The sequence below is a fragment of the Somniosus microcephalus genome, chromosome 5 (assembly GCF_052327205.1).
Source record: "Somniosus microcephalus isolate GS21.2 chromosome 5, FLI_Smic_1.0, whole genome shotgun sequence".
Taxonomy (NCBI): Eukaryota; Metazoa; Chordata; class Chondrichthyes; order Squaliformes; family Somniosidae; genus Somniosus; species Somniosus microcephalus.
Genome location: NC_140991.1, coordinates 279,596,913 through 279,615,824, shown reverse-complemented (window position 1 = coordinate 279,615,824; position 18,912 = coordinate 279,596,913). Strand labels below are relative to the sequence as shown.

Sequence of the window (18,912 nt, the reverse complement as noted above, 5' to 3'; positions counted from 1 at the left end):
TAGTCGTGACAGGGAGGTTTGCTGGTGCTTTTGGGGAGGGTTTAAACTAGCTTAGCAGGGGGATGGGCACCAGCATATAGGAGTAGAAAAGAGGAATAAGGTGCATAAAAGAGTGATTGTGTTGGATAGTACTAGAGAAGAAAGTAGTACTAGAGGTGGAAGTAGTACCATATTAGATAGGAGCAGACTAAGACTACGAAAAATTCAAAAACTGGTTTAGAATGCATGTACGTAAACACACTGTGGTGAATATGGTTGGTGAGCTTCAAGCACAATTAGCTGTGTGGCAATATGATGCTGTGGCAATAACAGAAATGTGGCTTAAAAACAATGAGGACTGGGCACTTAATATTCAAGGGTACAAGGTGTTCAGAAAAGATAGGGAAGGAAAATAAAGGGAGGTGGGGTGGCAGTGCTGATTAAGGAAGACACTGTAGTGTTGGAAAGGGAGGATGTTCTTGAGGGGACATTTGGTTAGGGTCGAGGAGCAAAAAGGGTATGATCACACTTTTGGGGACATGCTACAGGCCTCCAAATAGTGAGAGGGGAGGTAGAGGAGCAAATCTGTAGGGAAATCGCAGAGATAGGCAAGAGCTATAGAGTGGTGATATTGGGGGACTTTAATTACCCAAATATCGATTAGGATAATGCTAGGGTAAAGGGAAGGGGGGGGGGGGGGGGGGGAGGAATTTCTGAAATGTGTTCAGGAGAATTTTCTTAACCAGTATGTTCTTGGCCCAACTAGGAAGGTGACGTAATAAAACTCACTACGCACTTGGGTTCGAGTATAAAGCAAGGCTTTAATCAACTTGTTTCAGAACATGGAGGTCTAGTTGTACTTCACTAGTTCCCGTCTTACAAAATGTCCCTGGGCAAGCTGGGGCCCACGCCCGAGTATTTATACTCCTTGGATGGTGCCACCAGCTGGCCGTCCAGTGTTATTTCGTGAGTAGTTCCTTTATGATGATTATGAGATTTACAACATTCTTCCTGCCTAAAAGATTTGGAAGTCCGACGACTTCCTCTTAACAGATTAGGCGGACCACGAATAGCCGCAGTCATTTAGATCTTTGTTTATGGCTAGAAGGCACGTCTCCCCGGACCGTGTCTTGGTCCCTGGGCCGCTTGATCCATACTGCTGGATCACCAGGGCCCGTGTTGCCCTGATAGACCAGAGGGTGGCTGGGGAGATCGTGACTCAGGGTGCGGGTCCCCACAGGCGCAGAACTGGCTTCATCCTGTTTGATAGCCGGGGATTGGCCGGCATCCTGGCCTCGGGTGGCCATCCCACGAGGAGCGCTCAGCTCCCCGAGTGGATCCAGTGGGGCAGCCGGCAGATCTCTCGATGTCCCAGGTAGGGTGTCATCTTCGAGGGAGCGCAGAGCGTCGGCATCATCACCGTGGGTCCCTCTATCAGTTGGGTCCGTGGAACCGGCTGGACAGGGAGCCAGGTCCCGGAGCGAAACGGTGGACTTCTGGCCATCAGGGTACCGCACGTGCGCGTATGTGGGATTGACGTCCGTGAGTTCTACCTTGTCGACAAGGGGACCGTTTCTAGAAGATCGGACGAATCTTGAGTAGCACGGGGCCGGGAGCTGCCAACCATGACGGTAGGGACGCCCCATGAGTGGAGCGATGCTGGAAGCTAAAGAATCACTCGTGAGGTTTGGCATTGGTGGACGTAGAAAGAAGAGACCTGATGGAATGCAACATGTCAGGGAGCATAGTTTCCCACTGCTGGTCTGGTGGGTTGCGTGGCCTCAGTGCAAAACGAACAGCGTTCCAAATGATAGTGTTGTATCTCTCAACCTGTCCGTTACCGATGGGATGGTACGGTGTTGTTTCCCCATTGGGAAAGATAACTTTTGAGTTCGCTTGACATGAAGGAGGGACCCCAATCAGAGTGGATGAAATTGGCCGTACCGCAAAGGGAAAAGACTTGATCAAGGCATTTGATCACTGTGGAAGTAAACATATTGGGACAGGGGAAAGCAAAAATATTCATCCACCATAGTAAGTAAGTAGGTGTTTCGCGTTGAGGAAGGCAATGGCCCTTTAAAGTCAATGCAGAGTCGCTGCATAGTGTGTATGAGCGAGCCATCCTATGGATGGAAGAATTGCGGTTTTAATTCTGCACAAATTCTACAGGAGGAGCATGTTCTTTTCACATCTTCCGTAGAAAATGGGAGATTTTTAGATCGCACAAAGTGCAACATACGGGTAACACCAGGATGGCATAAGTCAGTATGAAGATCCGCAAGAGTCAAAGTTGACATAGAAGAGCAGAATGACCGCGTGAGGGTATCTGGGGCCACATTCTCTTTGCCGGGTCGATAATGTATGGTGTATCCAAAGGCGGCCAATTCCATCCTCCAGAGTTGTATTTTGTTATTCTTGATCTTAGTGCGTTTCCGGTTATCCAGCATAAAGGCCACGGAGCGCTGATCGGTTATAAGTGTGAAATGGCGACGAGCGAGAAAATGGCTCCATTTACGTACTGCTTCGATGATGGCCGTAGCCTCCTTCTCGACAGGAGGATAATGGAGCTCGCTACCCTGCAAAGTTCTGGACAGAAATGCAACGGGTCGACCACCTTGATTCAAGGTTGCGGAGATCGCCACATCCGATGCATCGCACTCGACCACGAAAGGAAGATTTTCATCAATGGAACGAAGCGTGGCTTTTTCCAGTTGTCGCTTGGAGGTTGAAAGCTGAAATAGCCGTTGCCTCCAATGGAAGAGACTTTGCGTGAAGCAGGGGCTGGATCATGTCGGAGAAGTGGGGTATCCATTTCGCATAATAGGCGAACATGCCGAGTGCCCGACGAAGAGAGCAGAGATTCGTAGGGGGAGGGAGCTCCTGAAGTGGACGAAGTCGCTCCGGATCCAGTTTGATGACACCGTTGCCCACCCAATAGCCAAGGATGTTGACTGATGGTACTGATTTCACAGATTTGGACTCATTTAAGGTTAAGTTGCGACAACGGAGAACGTCAAAAAATTTCTGGAGATTGGCATCATGCTCCTTCTGGTCATGACCAGCAACAGTGATATTATCCAGATATGGAAAGGTGTCCGTTAAGTTCTCGTTTGACTAGGCTATCCATTGCCCGTTGAAAGACAGCCACCCCATTGGTGACCCCAAATGGAAGGCGGCAAAACTGGTAAAGCCGACCATTGGCCTCAAAGGCCGTATACTTTTTGTCAGAGTCCTTTAACGGTACTTGATGATATGCGCTCTTTAAATCAAAAGTTGAAAATACCTTGTAGTTGGCAAGGTTATTGACCATGTCATCGATGCGTGGTAGTGGGTAGGCATCCAGGTCGGTATACTGGTTAATAGTTTGCAAGTAATCAATGCAAAGACGTTTCTTGTGTTGCTTCAGAGGATTTTTAACAACGGCGACTTGAGCCCGCCAGGAAGATGAACATGGCTCAATGATACTGTCAGCTAGAAGGCGAGAGATTTCTGCCTCGATAAAGGATTGATCATCTTGGCTGAAACGTCGTGATTTAGTGACTATGGGCTTACATCGGGGGGAAAGATTGGCAAACAAGGAGGGCTCGTCGAGCGAAGCCACCGAAAGCGCACAAAATGGTACTTTGGAAATAGTAAGCTCCGGCTTTGACCCTCCAAACTCGAAAGAGAGTCTTTTGTGTTGTTTCTGGAAATCCTGTCCCAGGAGTACATCACTGCATAGGTTTTTGAGCACCCCAAGCCGGGTGGAGAAATAAGTGCGGCCATTGAGAACAAGGTCGACAAGACAAAAGCCGGAAGAATTGGTGGTCAGTGTTGTCAGACCCATTTCAATTTCCCTGTCTGAGGGGTAAATACGCAGTTTTAACTTACTGACAGCCCGCTCACTAATGAAGCTGTCAGAGCTGCATGAGTCGATTAGTGCACTCAAAATGTGCCCATTTACCGAAACCTTCGTGGCTGAATGGGACAGACTTTGGGGAAAAACAGCTGTGATGGGAGGAGGGGCAGTTTTACCCTCGACAGCTGTAACCTTAGTAGTGGTTCTTGGGGGAGGAGCAGTTTCATAGATAGCAGCTGTAACCTTAGTAGTGGCTCTTGGGGGGGGGGGGGAGGAGCAGTTTTATAGATAGTAGCTTCAAAATTAACAGGAGCTCTCGACCGGTATACCTTAGAAAAGTGGCCTTTCTTACTAACAGAGGCTCTTGACTGGCATACCTTAGAAAAGTGACCTTTCTTGCTGCAATGATTGCAGTTTGCGTTACGAGCAGGACAAAATTTCCTATAATGGAACGCACCTCCAAAGAAACACTTTCTTCCAGATTGCCAAGATGCCGCTAGGGTGGGGTCGTCATCAGTGAAGGCTTCTAGGGTAGGGTTGTCATCTGCTAGGTTAGAGTCATCATCAGGGAGGGCTTCCGCCCGAGACCTATCGAAGGAGTCATTAAAAGTGATAGCAGCAGCCTGTGCACGAGGTAAAAGATAGGTATCTGCATTCCTCTTTGCCAAGTTCAGGGAACATGCCTGGTCATAGGCAGCCTGTAACTCGAGGGTTTTATTCTCCAACAGACGCTGGTGTATGAAGGGAGACGCAACCCCATTAATAAAGGAATCACGAATTAACTCCTCCTGGTACTGCTCAGCTGTGACAGCTTTAAGATTACAATCCTTGTTGAGCCTGCGAAGTTTCTGAAGGAATTGTCAAGCGATTCCCCGGGTTGTTGTCGAGTTGTGGCCAGTAGATGCCGAGCAAAAATTTCGTTTGGGGCCTTAACATATAGTCGCTGTAATATTAGGATAGTGGAGTCATAGTCTACAGTCTTCGATATAGTCAAACACATGAGGAGATACATAATTGGCAAGTATCTCTAATTTATCAGGAACATTCTCACCACACACCCTGAGGAAGTTGCTGAAGGTACAATACCAGTGTTTCCATACCTTAGCAGTTGTAGGTGAATTCGGGTCCAGGTCAAGACGGGCGGGTCTGAGTAGTTTGTCCATGATGGATTGATTACTACGCCGGAGTTCCTTTCTGCAGTTGAAGTCATAGCTGGCTGTTCCCGAAATCACTGAGCGTGGAGTCGATAACAAGTTGATTAAATTGATGTAATAAAACTCACTACGCACTTGGTTTGAGTATAAAGCAAGGCTTTAATCAACTTGTTTCAGAACATGGAGGTCTAGTTGTACTTCACTAGTTCTTGTCTTACAAAATGTCCCTGGGCAAGCTGGGCCCACGCCCGAGTATTTATACTCCTTGGACGGCGCCACCAGCTGGCCGTCCAGTGTTATTTCATGAGTCGTTTCGTCATGATGATGAGATTTATAACAGGAGGCTTTGCTGGATCTGGTGCTCGGTCGACCTGGCCCACCTCATTCCCAAGTGTCTGTGGGAGAACACTTGGGTACGAGTGATCATCATATCATTAGCAATGGAGTGGAGCAAGGAACAATCTAGAGTGGAACTTCTAAACTGGAATAGGGCTAACTTCAATGGGATGCGAAAGGATCTAGCCAGGGTAAAATGGAACCAAAGACTGATGGGAAAAACTGTAACGGAACAACAAGTGATCTTTAAAGGAGGAGATGTTCCAAGTGCAGGCTAGGTACATTCCAACAAGAGGGAAGGGAAAGGGAACCAAAGCAAGGGCTCCTTCGATGACGAGGGAGATAGAGAAGATGATGAAACAAAAAAGAGGGTGTATGATGCATGTCAGGTGAATTCTTCAAGGGAGAACCAGACCAAATACAATAAGTTGAGAGCGGATGTGAAGATGAAAATAAGATTGGCAAAGAGAGAATGAGAGTAGAATGGCAGTTAACATAAAAGGGAACCCAAAAATCTTCTACTGGCATGTAAACAGTAAGCGGGTAGTAGGAGGCGGGGTGGGGCCTATTCAGGACAAAGAAGGTGATATATGCTTAGAGGCGCAGGGCAAGGCTAGAATACTCTGAGTACTTTGTATCGGTGTTTACTCCGGAGTGGATGCTGACAAAATATCGGTAGAAGTGGAAAAGGTAGAAGCAATGAAAGGGGTGAAAATTGATAGACAGGATGTACTAGAAAGGCTGGGTATGCTTAGAGTGGATAAGTCGCCTGGTCCAGATGGCTTGCATCCCAGGTTACTAAGGGAATTGGGGGAGGAGATAGCAGAAGGGCTTGCTATAATTTTCCAATCTTCCCTAGATGTGGCAGAGGTTCCTGAGGATTGGAAAGTGGCAAATGTGACACTATTGTTCAAGAAAGGGTGTAAGGACAATCCTAGTAACTATAGGCCGGTCAGTTTAACATCAGTGGTGGGTAAAGTTTTAGACACAATTGTAGTGTCCGTGTGTTGATAAAGACACTGAAGACAGGAGTTGGTTCATAGGTGTTTACTAAGCAAAGTCTTGGGGGGGGTTCTAACGGATATACATAATATACAGGCTTATATAGCCCGAGTGGCCATTACCGGCATTACAGCACACCTGGGGCTCTTAAAGGCACATGCACTACAACAATAATCAAGGAAAAAATTAACAGGCACTTGGAGAGGTTTAAGCTTAGGGAGAGCCAACACAGATTTGTAAAAGGTAGATCTTGTTTGACTAATCTAATTGAATTTTTTGATGAAGTAACAGAAAGGATTGATGAAGGGAATGCAATGGATGTTGTCTACATGGATTTTCAGAAGGCATTTGACAAAGTACCACATAGAAGGCTGGTTAACAAAATTGAGGCTCATGGAATAGGTGGGTCAGTGGCAGCTTGGATAAGGAATTGGCTTAAGGACAGAAAACAGCAAGTTGTGATAAATGGCTGTTTTTCAGACTGGAGGATGGTAGACAGTGGTGCTCCCCAAGGGTCAGTGCTGGGGCCGCTGCTTTTTTTGATATATAAATGACCTGGATATTGGAATACAAAAGTAGAATTTCTAAATTTTCCGTGACACCAAACTTGGGGGGGTGGCAAACAGTGAGGATGATACCAATCGCCTGCAACAGGGCATAGAAAGGATAGCAGAATGGGCAGACAAGTGGCAGATGGAATTTAATACAGAAAAGTGTGAGGTGATGCATTTTGGCAGAAGGAACAGGGAGAGGCAATATACACTTAATGGCACAATTTTAAAGAGTATGCAGGGACAGAGGGACCTGGGAGTTAATGTGCATAGGTCCCTGAAGGTGGCAGGACATATTGAGAGAGAGAGAGTGGTTAGCAAAGCATATGGGATCTTGGGCTTCATAAAATAGATGTATTGAGTACAAAAGTAGAGAAGTTATGCTGAACTTGTATAAAGCGCTGGTTAGGCCACAACTGGAGTATTGTGTCCAGTTCTGGTCACCACACTTTAGGAACGATGTGAAAGCCCTTGAGAGGGTGCAGAGGAGATTTACCAGCTTGGTTCTGGGGATGGGGGATCTTAGCTACAAGGACAGGTTGGAGAAGCTGGATTTGTTTTCATTAGAGCAAAGGCGGTTGAGGGTTGATTTGATAGAGGTGTACAAGATTATGACTGGTTTGGATAGGCTAGATGGGGAAAGGCTGTTCCCACTAGTTGATGGTACAAGGACTAGGGGACACAGATTTAAGGTTTTGGGCAAGAGATACAGGGGGGGATGCGAGGGAAAACTTTTTTATGCAGCGAGTGGTGAGGACCTGGAACTCGCTGCCGACGGAAGTGATGGAAGCGGAGACACTCAATGTTTTCAAGGGGAGACTGGATAGGCACGTGAGGGAAATAAACTTGCAGGGCTACGGGGATAGAGCGGGGGAATGGGACTGACTGGATTGCTCTACCAGAGAGCCGGCATGGACTCGATGGGCCGAATGGCCTCCTTCTGTGCCGTTTGACTCGTGGGGGGGCAGGCTTGATGGGCCAGCTGGTCTTTACCTGCCCATCATTTCCATATGCTCGTACACTCCCTCAAACTGGGGCCTGGAAATTTCCTTGAAATTAGTTATACCACTGTTGCCCTTAAAAAAAAAAATTTGCGCTTGCCACTGGCGGGAGCTGTCACACCACCGGCACTCACTTTGACGTCCGCAAACAAGCTCGACAGTGTGTGTAACGTCTTTCCACTCACAGTGCCAACTATTCTCAATTGTGGCATCATCATCATCAAATATGCTAATTCTGCTAATGTCACAGGCTAAAACACCCCTGTAACCACAGAGAGCAAAGTCGCCACATCAGTTCATGCTCGGCTTTTTCCAGTACATTTAAGGGCGACTATCGATTATTCCACTTGGAGATAAGTCAACCTCACCTGCTGCTTTCCCAGTCTTCGCTCTCTTTATCTTTCTCCGCAGCAGAAGCCTGGGTCACAGGGCCTTGATGTTTCTTCACAATCCGCATACCACCTGCTTTGACTGGAGAGACAGAGTGAGAGCAAGAGCAGGGAAAGAGAAGGAGAGGGGGCAGAGAATCAGGGGGGGAGGCAGAACCCAGCACAACAAAGAGAAAAAGGGGATGGGAGAGAGACAGAGAGAGAGAAAAGTTAATGTATAATAAAATTTTACAAATTACTGGACATTTACATGTTCCTTAACTGGAGTCACATTGCATCTTAAAAAAACATAATTAAATCATTTACTACTGAGTAAAACCTTTTGATTTTATTTGGCTGCGATTGTGAGGTATAGCTTAGTAACAAAATGTTCCTTCGAGGTATATGGGCTTTTCCAAAAGCACCAATTCTGAATGTACCCAATCACCCTCATCTTGTGGGATACTGTTTCCAATCAAGACATGGAACGGGACACCTTCTTGAGTTGGGAATCAAAGTTAATTGTTACTGCATGAAAGTACATGCACAGGAAGCCAGCCAGTTTACCATTAAATCCAGTAAACTGGTCGCACAGTCAGGTTTTTTTATGTGACCAGTTCTATGAAAAAAAAGAGGGAAGAGACGGCAGGAGAAACAGGGGGGGGGGGGGGGGGGGAAGAAGAAAGAATCTGCGAAAGGAGGGGTGGGCGGGGGGAAAAGGGGGGAGAGGGAAGAGAGGAGGAGGAAAGGAAATGTGCGAGGTTCAGAGCAATAGGGAGAGTGGGCAGGGCGGAAAAGGTGGAAGGGCAAAGAGGGCTGCTGCGCAAAATGCGGCGGGAAGGAACGCGTGAAGTAGAGACAGAGAGAGGAGAGGGAACATGAAATTGAATGTTTGCACATCTACAAGATGAAGGTCAAGTATGTGTTAAAACCAGAACCATATTGGGGGGGGGGGGGGGGGGGGGGTGGGAGGGAAGAGTGCAGGAGGCAATGAACCCACTTCCTTGCTTTCAGGGGGAAGAATGAATTAGAGTTGGAGATGGTCAGATGAATCTAGCTTTCAACGAGGATGCAGAAGGGAGCAAAGCAGTAGGATGCTGTGTTTAGAGCTAGGAGGAAGAGAGCAAAGTTCAGAGAAAAAAAACTTACATTTATATAGCGCCTTTCACGGCCAAAGGTCCTCTCAAAGTGCTTTACGGCCAATTAAGTACTACAGTGACTACACTTCAAAAGTAATGTAGGAAACCAATTACGTACAGCAAGGTCCCACAAACAGCAATGTGATAATGACCAGATAATCTGTTTTTAAAGTGATGTTTGTTGAGCAATAAATATTGGCCAGCACACTGGGGAGAACTCCCTTGCTCTTCTTCGAAATAGTGCCGTGGGATCTTTTACGTCCACCTGGGGGCAGATGGGGCCTCGCTTTAATGTCTCATTCGAAAGACGGCACCTCAGACAGTGCAGCACTCCATCAGTACTGCACTGGAGAGTCAGTCTAGATTTTCTGCTCAAATCTCTGGAATGGGACTCAAACCCACAACCTTCGGACTCAGAGGCGAGTGTGCTACCACTGAGTCACGGCCAAACCAAGAGGAGCATTTTATAGGATCTAGGTGCTACAGTGCGGATGGGATCATGGATCGGACTTTCAAAACACCAAGCCAAAAGGGTGTTGGATGCTCTCACATGCTGCGTCATTGAGTATCTTAAATTGAATGGCCAAATCTCTCAGTGCAGGATACCACCAATGTTGTAAAGAGTAAGAGTTGAGGTAAATCAAGGTAGTGATTGAAAACAAGCTTGTTTTACAAGACTGGAGATCGTGGTAGGAATGGAAGACGGGAGTGGCGGGGGGGGGGGGGTGGTGGAAGCAAGGAGCTCCGCAGTCTTAAGGTCCTGGGAGAAATGAATTCATAGGGCTGGATTTTCCTTAAGCTGTCGGGAAGGAGGCGGGACTACAACTTTCAGGTTTTAGTCCCGCCTCCATCGACGTCCGGCCAATCGACGCGATTTTCCCTTGATTGACCTTGTTGAGCCCGCCCAGCAGGCCAATTAAGGGCCACCCGGCAACAGGTGACGTCACAGACTGAAATTTCATCTGTCAAGAGTTTTTGACAGATGAAATGTCAGTGTTTCACAGCTGTTTGAAGCTGTCAAACACTGACAGTCTGACTTCTAACCTGAGTCCTTCTACGCAGACTCAATTAGAACTGTCACCGGGACTGAAAGCTGCAGGCTGTCACTTTTGACAGATCGCAGCCGTTCAGCTTTCAGTCCCGGCTAAGTGATGGACTCCCGCAGCCTAGAGGAAGAAAGGCTGTTAAGGGAAGTACAGGTAATTTAAACTTCTTCACACACTTTAGACACACCAAACACACTTACCTTTGCACTCATGCACCCATCACTCACCTGAACACCGACATCACAACCCCTCCAAGTCCTTCAACCAGACGGCCCGCCTGCTCTAACCTGGCGTGGTTTGGAGCCGTCGAGAATGTCATACGACACCCCTCAAAATAGGGATTAGGCTAAAAACTGCCTGTTAACTACCTGTTAACAGGCAGTTAATTGGCACCAATCCCTTCCCGCCTCAGGTCGGCGGGTCCCCGCCTCCCTTGAAACTTATGTGGAGGTGGGTTTTGGGCGGGATGGTGTCGGGACCCTCGAATTCGGGATTTTTGCCCCCCCCCCCCCCCCCCACATGCCTGAAAGCCCGCCTCACGGCACACTGAAAATCTGGCCCATAGTTGCTGTTCCCTATGGCTAAGTTACCAATCTTGGCCATGCCTTAGTGTTGCCAACCCTCCTGGATTGCCCTGGAGTCTCCAGGAATTAAACATTAACGTCCTGACATTGCTGCAAGCAACTCGGGAGGAAAATCATTTAAAAATGGTGTTTCCTTCCACATTTTCTTTGAACATTTTAGTTTATTTCTGTGAAATATTGGAGCTGGGTGGGGGAAAATAGGCTGTTTGACTGGATGGGGTAGTTGCAGGCAGTCATGTGATGAAACCGCCAGGAATATGCCTAGGCAGAGTTGGCAACCCTACCATGCCTTTAAGCAGAGGCGCTCAGCAAAGGTCAGGCACTTCCAAAAAAAAGAGGTAGATCAGAGAAGGACAACAGTGTAAGGGCGCCCTCAAGGGCATTCTCGCACAACTCCTCGTCTTCTTCTTAGGCAGTCCCTCGGAACCGAGGGTGACTTGCTTCCACATTAAAAATGAGTTCGCAGGTGACTGATGAGTCCAATGCGGGACCTACAGTCTCTGTCACAGGTGGGGCAGACGGTGGTTGAAGGGGCGGGTGGGTGGGGTGCTTGGGTCGACGTGTGCTCCTTGCGCTGCCTGCGCTTCGCTCCCGCTTGCTCCCAAGAGACTCGAGGTGTTCGGCGCCTTCCCGGATGCTTCTCCTCCACTTTGTGCGGTCTTGGGCCAGGGATTCCCAGGTGTCGGTGGGGATGTTACACTTTGTCAAGGAGGATTTGAGGGTGTCCTTGAAGCGTTTCCTCTGCCCACCTGGGGCTCTCTTGCTGTGCCGGAGCTCCGAGTAGAGCACTTGTTTTGGGAGCCTCGTATCGGGCATGCGGACAATGTGACCTGTCCATCGGAGCTGATTGAGCGTGGTCAAAGCTTCGATGCTGGGGATGTTGGCCTGAGCAAGAACACGGGCGTTGGTGCGCCTATCCTGCCAATGGATTTGCAGGATCTTGCGGAGGCAGCGTTGGTGGTACCTCTCCAGTGCTTTGAGGTGCCTGCTGTACATGGTCCATGTCTCTGAGGCATACAGCAGGGCGGGTATCACTGCTGCTCTGTAGACCATGAGCTTAGTGTTGGGTTTGAGGTCCTGGTCTTCAAACACTCTCTTCCACAGGCGACCGAAGGCTGCACCGGCACTCTGCTCCTTGTAGCCAGATGGAAAGCAACAGAGACAGACCACGAGAGAGCAGGGAGGGAGCGCTTTCAAAATAACATTGTGCCCTTTGGCTTGTTATAATAGGTTTTAAATCTGCCTACTCAAAGTTCATTTTCCACCCTTTAAAGATTAAGTTACGATGTGCTTTTGATAACAGATAAACTACTCATATAGACCTTAGCAGGAATAGTACACAATAACCTTCAAATGTGGCACTGAACTACAAATTTTCAGGATCCAAGGACAGGCCTAACCAGCAAATGCTTCTGCTATTCAATAAATAGGACTGCTCTTGAGTGAAGTTATAAGCCAGTGGTTCAGGTGTCAAGTCCTGTAACCAGACAATGCTTTTGCTTTTCTCTTGAAAACATTTAGCAGGTTAAACAAAATAAGTCAGAATTAAAGAGCTTGGTGAATAAAAAAATACTACCTATGGAACAAAAAAACCTTCCATTATGTTAGTGAATGATTTCTTTCTCTGCGAATGGAATTCTTACTGAAATGTGCATGTGCCCACCCTATACACTGCTGCCTTTTACCAAGGCAAATCACATTCGAACCCTGCCTCCCTGATGAATCTACCACTTGTGTGCTCAACATTAAAAAAGGCTTTCAAGCCAGCCAATTATGTAATCATTCCTCACATCACCCATGGAGATTGTCAAGACTCCATAGAAACGCTTCTGTGTATATGCAGATTAACATGGAATCCTAAAGAACATCTACACGTAACCTAGGTCAATCAGTTAATATTGAGTAGGAATTTTACAGTTAGGCCACAACTGTGTACTGGGTACGGAGGTCAGAATATAGGATAACTCTCTTGGGCGGTAACATTTTACAGATTATAATAAAACTGCCACCAATACCAATGGCCATTTGCAGCCAAAAAGCCCATCAATCTACTTAAATTCTGATTAAAAGAAATGTAAATCCATCTTTCTCTTTCAGATGCTGGCTGACCTGTTCATTTTCAGTTTTTCCATAGAATCTTACAGCACAGAAGGAGGTCATTCGGCCCGTCGTGCCGGTGCTGGCTCTTTGAAAGCGCAGTCATGCTTAGTCCCACATCCCCGCTTTTTGTCCATAGCCCTGTAAGTTCCTCTTCCTCGAGTACCCGTCCGACTCCCTTTTAAAATTAATTTATAGAATCAGCTTCTACCATCATTTCAGATAGAGTGTTCCAGACCCCGACAACTCTGAAAACATTTCTCCTCATCTCCCCTCCAGGTCTTTTGCCAATGATTTTAAATCTATGACCTCTGGTTATTACTCACCAGAGGGAAATCGTTTTTCTCTATCTACTATCAAAACCTCTCATCATCTTGAAAACCTCTATTTGGTCACCTCTTAACCTTCTCCGTTCCAAGGAAACAGTCCTAACTTTTTCAACCTCTCCTCATAACTGAAGTCCCGCATCCCTGGTAACATCCTAGTAAACCTCCTCTGTACCCATTCTGAGGCCTTTACATCTTTCCTGAAGTGTTGTGCCCAGAATTGTCCACAATGCTTCAAGCTGAGGCCTAACCAGTGATTTAGAAAGTTCTAGCATGATCTCTTTGCTTTTATAGTCTATTCCTCTATTTATAAACCCGAGTAACCCAGATGTTTTTTTGTTTTTTTTAACCCACTTGCCCTTCCTTCCACCTTTAAGGATTTGTGTATATGGTCATCAAGGTCTCTATGGTCATCTACACTTTTCAAAATCATGCCATTTATCATATACTGTCTTTCCAGATTAGTCCTCTCAAAGTGCATTACTTCACACTTCTCCGCACTGAACTCCATCTGCCATGCTTCTGCCCATTCCACCATCCTGCCTATGTCATCCTGAAGCCTATTGCTAGGAAGGACAGAGGATCAGAGGGACCTTGGTGTGCATGTACATAGATCCCTGAAGGCAGCAGGACAGGCAAGGTGGTTAAAAAGGCATATGGGATACTTGCCTTCATTAGCCGAGGCATAGAATATAAGAGCAGGGGGGTTATGATGGAGCTGTACAAAACGCTAGTTAGGCCACAGCTGGAATAGTGTGTGCAGTTCTGGTCGCCACACTATAGGAAGGATGTGATTGCATTGGAGAGGGTGCAGAGGAGATTCACCAGGATGTTACCTGGGCTGGAGCACTTCAGCTATGGAGACTGGACAGGCTGAGGTTGTTTTCCTTAGAGCAGAGAAGGCTGAGGGGGGACCTGATTGAGGTGCACAAAATTATGAGGGGCATAGATAGGGTAGATAGAAAGGAACTTTCCCCCTTAGTAGAGGGGTCAATGTTTCAAGGTAAGGGGCAGGAGGTTTAGAGGGGATTTGTGGGAAAACTTTTTCACCCAGAGGGTGGTTGGAATCTGGAACTCACTGCCTGAAAGGGTGGTAGAGGCAGGAACCCTCACAACATTCAAGAAGCATTTAGATGAGCACTTGAAACGCCATAGCATAAAAGGCTACGGACCAAGTGCTGGAAAATGGGATTAGAATAGATAGGGCTTGATGGCCGGCGCGGACACGATGGGCCGAAGGGCCTCTTTCTGTGCTGTATAACTCTGACTCTATGCTATCCTCATCACTATCTACTACTTTGCCAAGTTTCATCATATCTGCAAACTTTATAATGCTGCTCCCTACACCAGAGTCTAGGTCATTTATACAAAGTGAAAAGAGTAATGGACCCAAAACTGACCCTTGGAAAACACCACTGCAAAACACCTTCCAGTCTGAAAAACATCCATCCACCACCACCCTTTGCTTCCTGCCACTGAGCCCATTTTGTATCCATACCGCCACTTTCCCTTTAATTTCATGGGCTTCCATCTTCTTAATAAGCCTCCTGTGTGGCACTTTGTCGAATGCCTTCCGAAAGTCCATATATACATCTACTGCACTACCTTGATCAACCTTCTCAGTTACCTCAAAAGAATTTAATTGAGTTAGACACAAATTTTCTTTAACAAATCCATGCTGGCTCTCCTTGATTAACCCATGCCTTTGCAAATGAAAGTTTATTTTGTCTCTAATAATGGCTTCCAATAACTTCCCCACCACCGATGTTAGGCTGACTGGCCTATAGTTTCCTGGTTTATCCCTCTCCCCTTTCTTGAATAGTGGAATAACATTCACAACCCTCCAGTCCTCCGGCACCACTCCTGTATCGAATGAGGATTGAAAGATTGTGACCAATGCCTCTGCTATTTCTACCTTTGCTTCTTTCAGCAGCCTAGGATGCAGTCCATTCGGACCAGGTGACTTACCAACTTTCAGTAATGCCGACCTTTTTAGTACGTCTTCTCTATCTATTACTATATACTGTCCATAACTTCCCTCTCCTCTTTTAGTGTATCCTTCACATCATGCGCTTCCTTTGTTAATACAGATGCAAAGTACTCATTTAATACTTTACTGAAATTGCCTCTTACCCAGTTGAGCATTTTTACCGTTGAAATTCCTCTCCTTCCCTACCATTAGCACTGTATTTTTCCTAGTCTTTAATTAGGGTAATTAAAGTCTCCCAATATTACTACTCTATTTTTGTTACATGCCTTTGAAATTTGCCAACAAATTGCCTCTACATGAAGATTTCCCTTTGGGTCCTTAACAGGCCCAACTTTTTTCTCTGGCTAACAGCTTACACGTTATATGTTTATAAAATGTTTTGGGGTTCAATTTAATGTTGCTTGCTAATCTTTTCTCATAACCTCTCTTTGCTCCCCATATTAACTTTTTCAATTTGCTCCTGTACTTTCCATAATCTTCCTGGTTATTAACTGAATCTTGCTCCTGACATTTGTCATAAGCCTCCTTTTCCTGTTTTATTTTAACTTTTATTTCCTGTCGTCATTCAGGGCACATTGGATTTGGATGCTCTACCATTTCCCTTCAAAGGAATACGTCTAGTTTGTACCTGAACACTCTCGCTGAATGTCTTCCATTGCTCTGTTACTGTTTTACCCTACAATTGCCTTTTCCAATCTACCTGTGCTAGGTCCCTTCCTAAAATCACTGAAATTGCCTCTTACCCAGTTGAGCATTTTTACCATTGATATTTTCTAGTCTCTTTTCATAATTACTCTAAACCAAATTATGTTGTGGTCAATGTTCGGTAGATAATCCCCTACTGTAACACACTCCACTTGCCCTATTTCAATTTCCAGAAGCAGATCCAACACTGCTTCCTTCTGTGTTGGACTGGAAATATATTGATCGAGAAAGTTCTCCTGTACACATCAGAAATTCCTCTCCTTCCCTACCTTTAGCACTATTTTTCCCAGTCTTTAATTAGGGTAATTAAAGTCTCCCAATATTACTACTCTATTTTTGTTACACGCCTTTGAAATTTGCTCAGCTATCTCCTTCTTACTGTTTGGCGCTCTTAAAAACTCCTAGCAATGTAACAGCTCCCCCTCTGTTCCTCAAGACAAATAGGTTCAGTCCTAGAACCATCTCGTAAATCCTCCCTATTTAGAACTGCATCATCTTTAATCAATCCTGCCACACCCCTTCTCTATCATTCCTGAATACTTGGTATCCAGGAATATTAAGAACCCATTCCTGGCCTTGTTCGAGCCATGTCTCTGTTAATGCAACCCCATGTGGCAATTTGTGTCTGCAGCTCACCAACCTTATTAGTTACACAACGAACGTTGACGTACATACAATTTAATATCTCCGTCGTCACTTTTGCTATTTTCCTCAATCTGGTCCCTGCAATTTTTGGGCTATTTCTAATTTTACTGCTGTTTATATCTCTCGGTCCTCTGATCTCCTTTCTGCTATTTTCGAGTTCCCCATCCCCTGCAAAATTAGTTAATCATACAAGTTTACAGCACAGAAGGAGGCCATTCGGCCCATTGTGTCTGTGCCGGACGATTTATAAAGCTATCCAGCCTAATCCCACTTTCTTGCTCTTGGTCCATCGCCTTATAGGTTACGGCACTTTAAGTGCATATATGTCCCCTGGTTATTGACTTCTCTGCTGAGGGAAATCAGTCCTTCCCATCCACTATCTAGGCCCCTCATCATTTTATACACCTCCATTTAATCTCCCGCAGTCTCCTCTATTCCAAAGAAAACAAACCCAGCCTATCCAATCTTTCCTCACAGCTGAAATTCTCCAGTCCTAGCAACATCCCTGTGAAGCTCCTCTGTACCCTCTCTAGTGCAATCACATCTTTCCTGTAATGTCAGCAGAACTGTACACAGTACTTTACTCTAGCTGAGCCTAATTAGTGTTTGATACAGTTCTAGCATAACCTCCCTGCTCTTGTATTCAATATTCCTCAGCTAATAAAGTAAAGCATCTTGTATGCCATCTTAAGCGCCTTTTCTACAAAGGTAGAGAGAGGGAGGTGCAGAAGTTACATTGGGCGATGGGGGAAGCAAGCAATGGAAATGAATCCCGGGGTGTTAAAACAGACACATTGGGGGGGGGGGGGGGGGGGGGGGCAGCCTGTGCTGAGGGGCCTCAGTCACTCCCCTCTGAAGGAAGCTCCTCTCCAAGGATTCCACATCTCAAAACACACTCTCTCTGCATCGTCACGTTGCAGCTTCCATAGACATTCTCCTCGGAGAGCGAGAGCGAGAGATAGAAGTGAGAAATGAAAATGTCAGATTTCCAGCATTTTCTTTTTTTAAGTATCAAATAATAATTATTTGAAATAAAAATGTTACATTTCTTTTGCTCAAGTATTTCAACAGATTCTGAATCTCAAATCTTACATTGTTTGAGGTTAAGGGCCATTAAAGGCTACCGTTTTGTGTGTGGTAAGTGTTTGGGCAAAATCAAACCACACTTTACAACCGGAAGGATTAAAAGGGCCATGGTAAAAAAATTATTTTTTTAAAATCACTTTGTTTCAAGCCCAAAAGTTGAAACATTCTTATAGAATCATACAACACAGAAAGGAGGCCATTCGGGCCATTGTGCCTGTGCCGGCTCTTCAAAAGAGCGATTCAATTCTCCCGCAATTTTCTCCCCTTCAAGTATTTATCCAATTAAGTGGGTGTTAAAACGTCGGGTTAGATTTTACCAATTATCGGCTCCAGTGCAAAGCTTCATTTGACAAAAGGGGATGCCGGCATAGGCACAATGGGCTGAATGGCCGCCTTCTGTGCTGGAAGTCACAAATTTGGGTGCACAGATGACGCCGACTGCTTTGCAAACCTTCCACGCGAGTGGTGTTATATTAATTGCTCTCGTACCTCATTCCCCACTTCCAGTTTTTTTTGTGTATTAAAGTCACATTCCCTCAAAATAAACATTTGCTGTGTGGGAACATCGGAACTGACAGTGTGGTAAAAGATCAATAAAAACTACAACTGTAATGATTCTCTCTGCCACTGGGGAAGAGTTAACTTGTGAAAGCCTGCATCGACAAGTCAGCACTTCCAGCTGTGGAAAAACCTCTGCAGTTTTTTAATAAAATGGCTTCCTCCAATGTCTCCGGTCTGATCTTCACACAAACATTTTTAGTTGGATGCAAATTTCTTGGAGTGCCAGATTGCATCAAAAAAGTGAAGTTAGAGCTGAAAGATTTAAATGCAGTTGTTCTGAATATGGGGGTGGGGGGGGGCGGGCGGAAGAGGAAAAATTTGAATGGATACAGGCCTAGGATAGTGATAAGAGGAACGTAAAATTGGACCACGTGGGCTTGAGCACAAATCTAAAGTCAGTGATGCTAGAAAGTATCTTGCTGTCTTCAATGGTTCTTGGGAATATCTGGGCTATAGGGTCACTGGTCATGTGTATCTGCACTTAAATATAGTGCCTTTATGTCA

At 45.9% G+C, this 18,912-nt stretch overlaps 1 protein-coding gene across 1 annotated transcript in view; it reads right to left on the bottom strand.

Moving 5' to 3' along the window:
- LOC147117755 (death-associated protein 1 homolog) overlaps positions 1 to 8,374 on the bottom strand; it is a 70,498-nt gene extending 62,124 nt beyond the window's left edge. The window contains exon 1 of the mRNA XM_085988999.1: positions 8,230 to 8,374. Coding sequence (XP_085845125.1) covers positions 8,230 to 8,318 — 89 coding nt within the window. The 5' untranslated portion in view covers positions 8,319 to 8,374. The remainder of the gene's footprint in view (positions 1 to 8,229) is intronic.
- Positions 8,375 to 18,912: the final 10,538 nt, after the last annotated feature.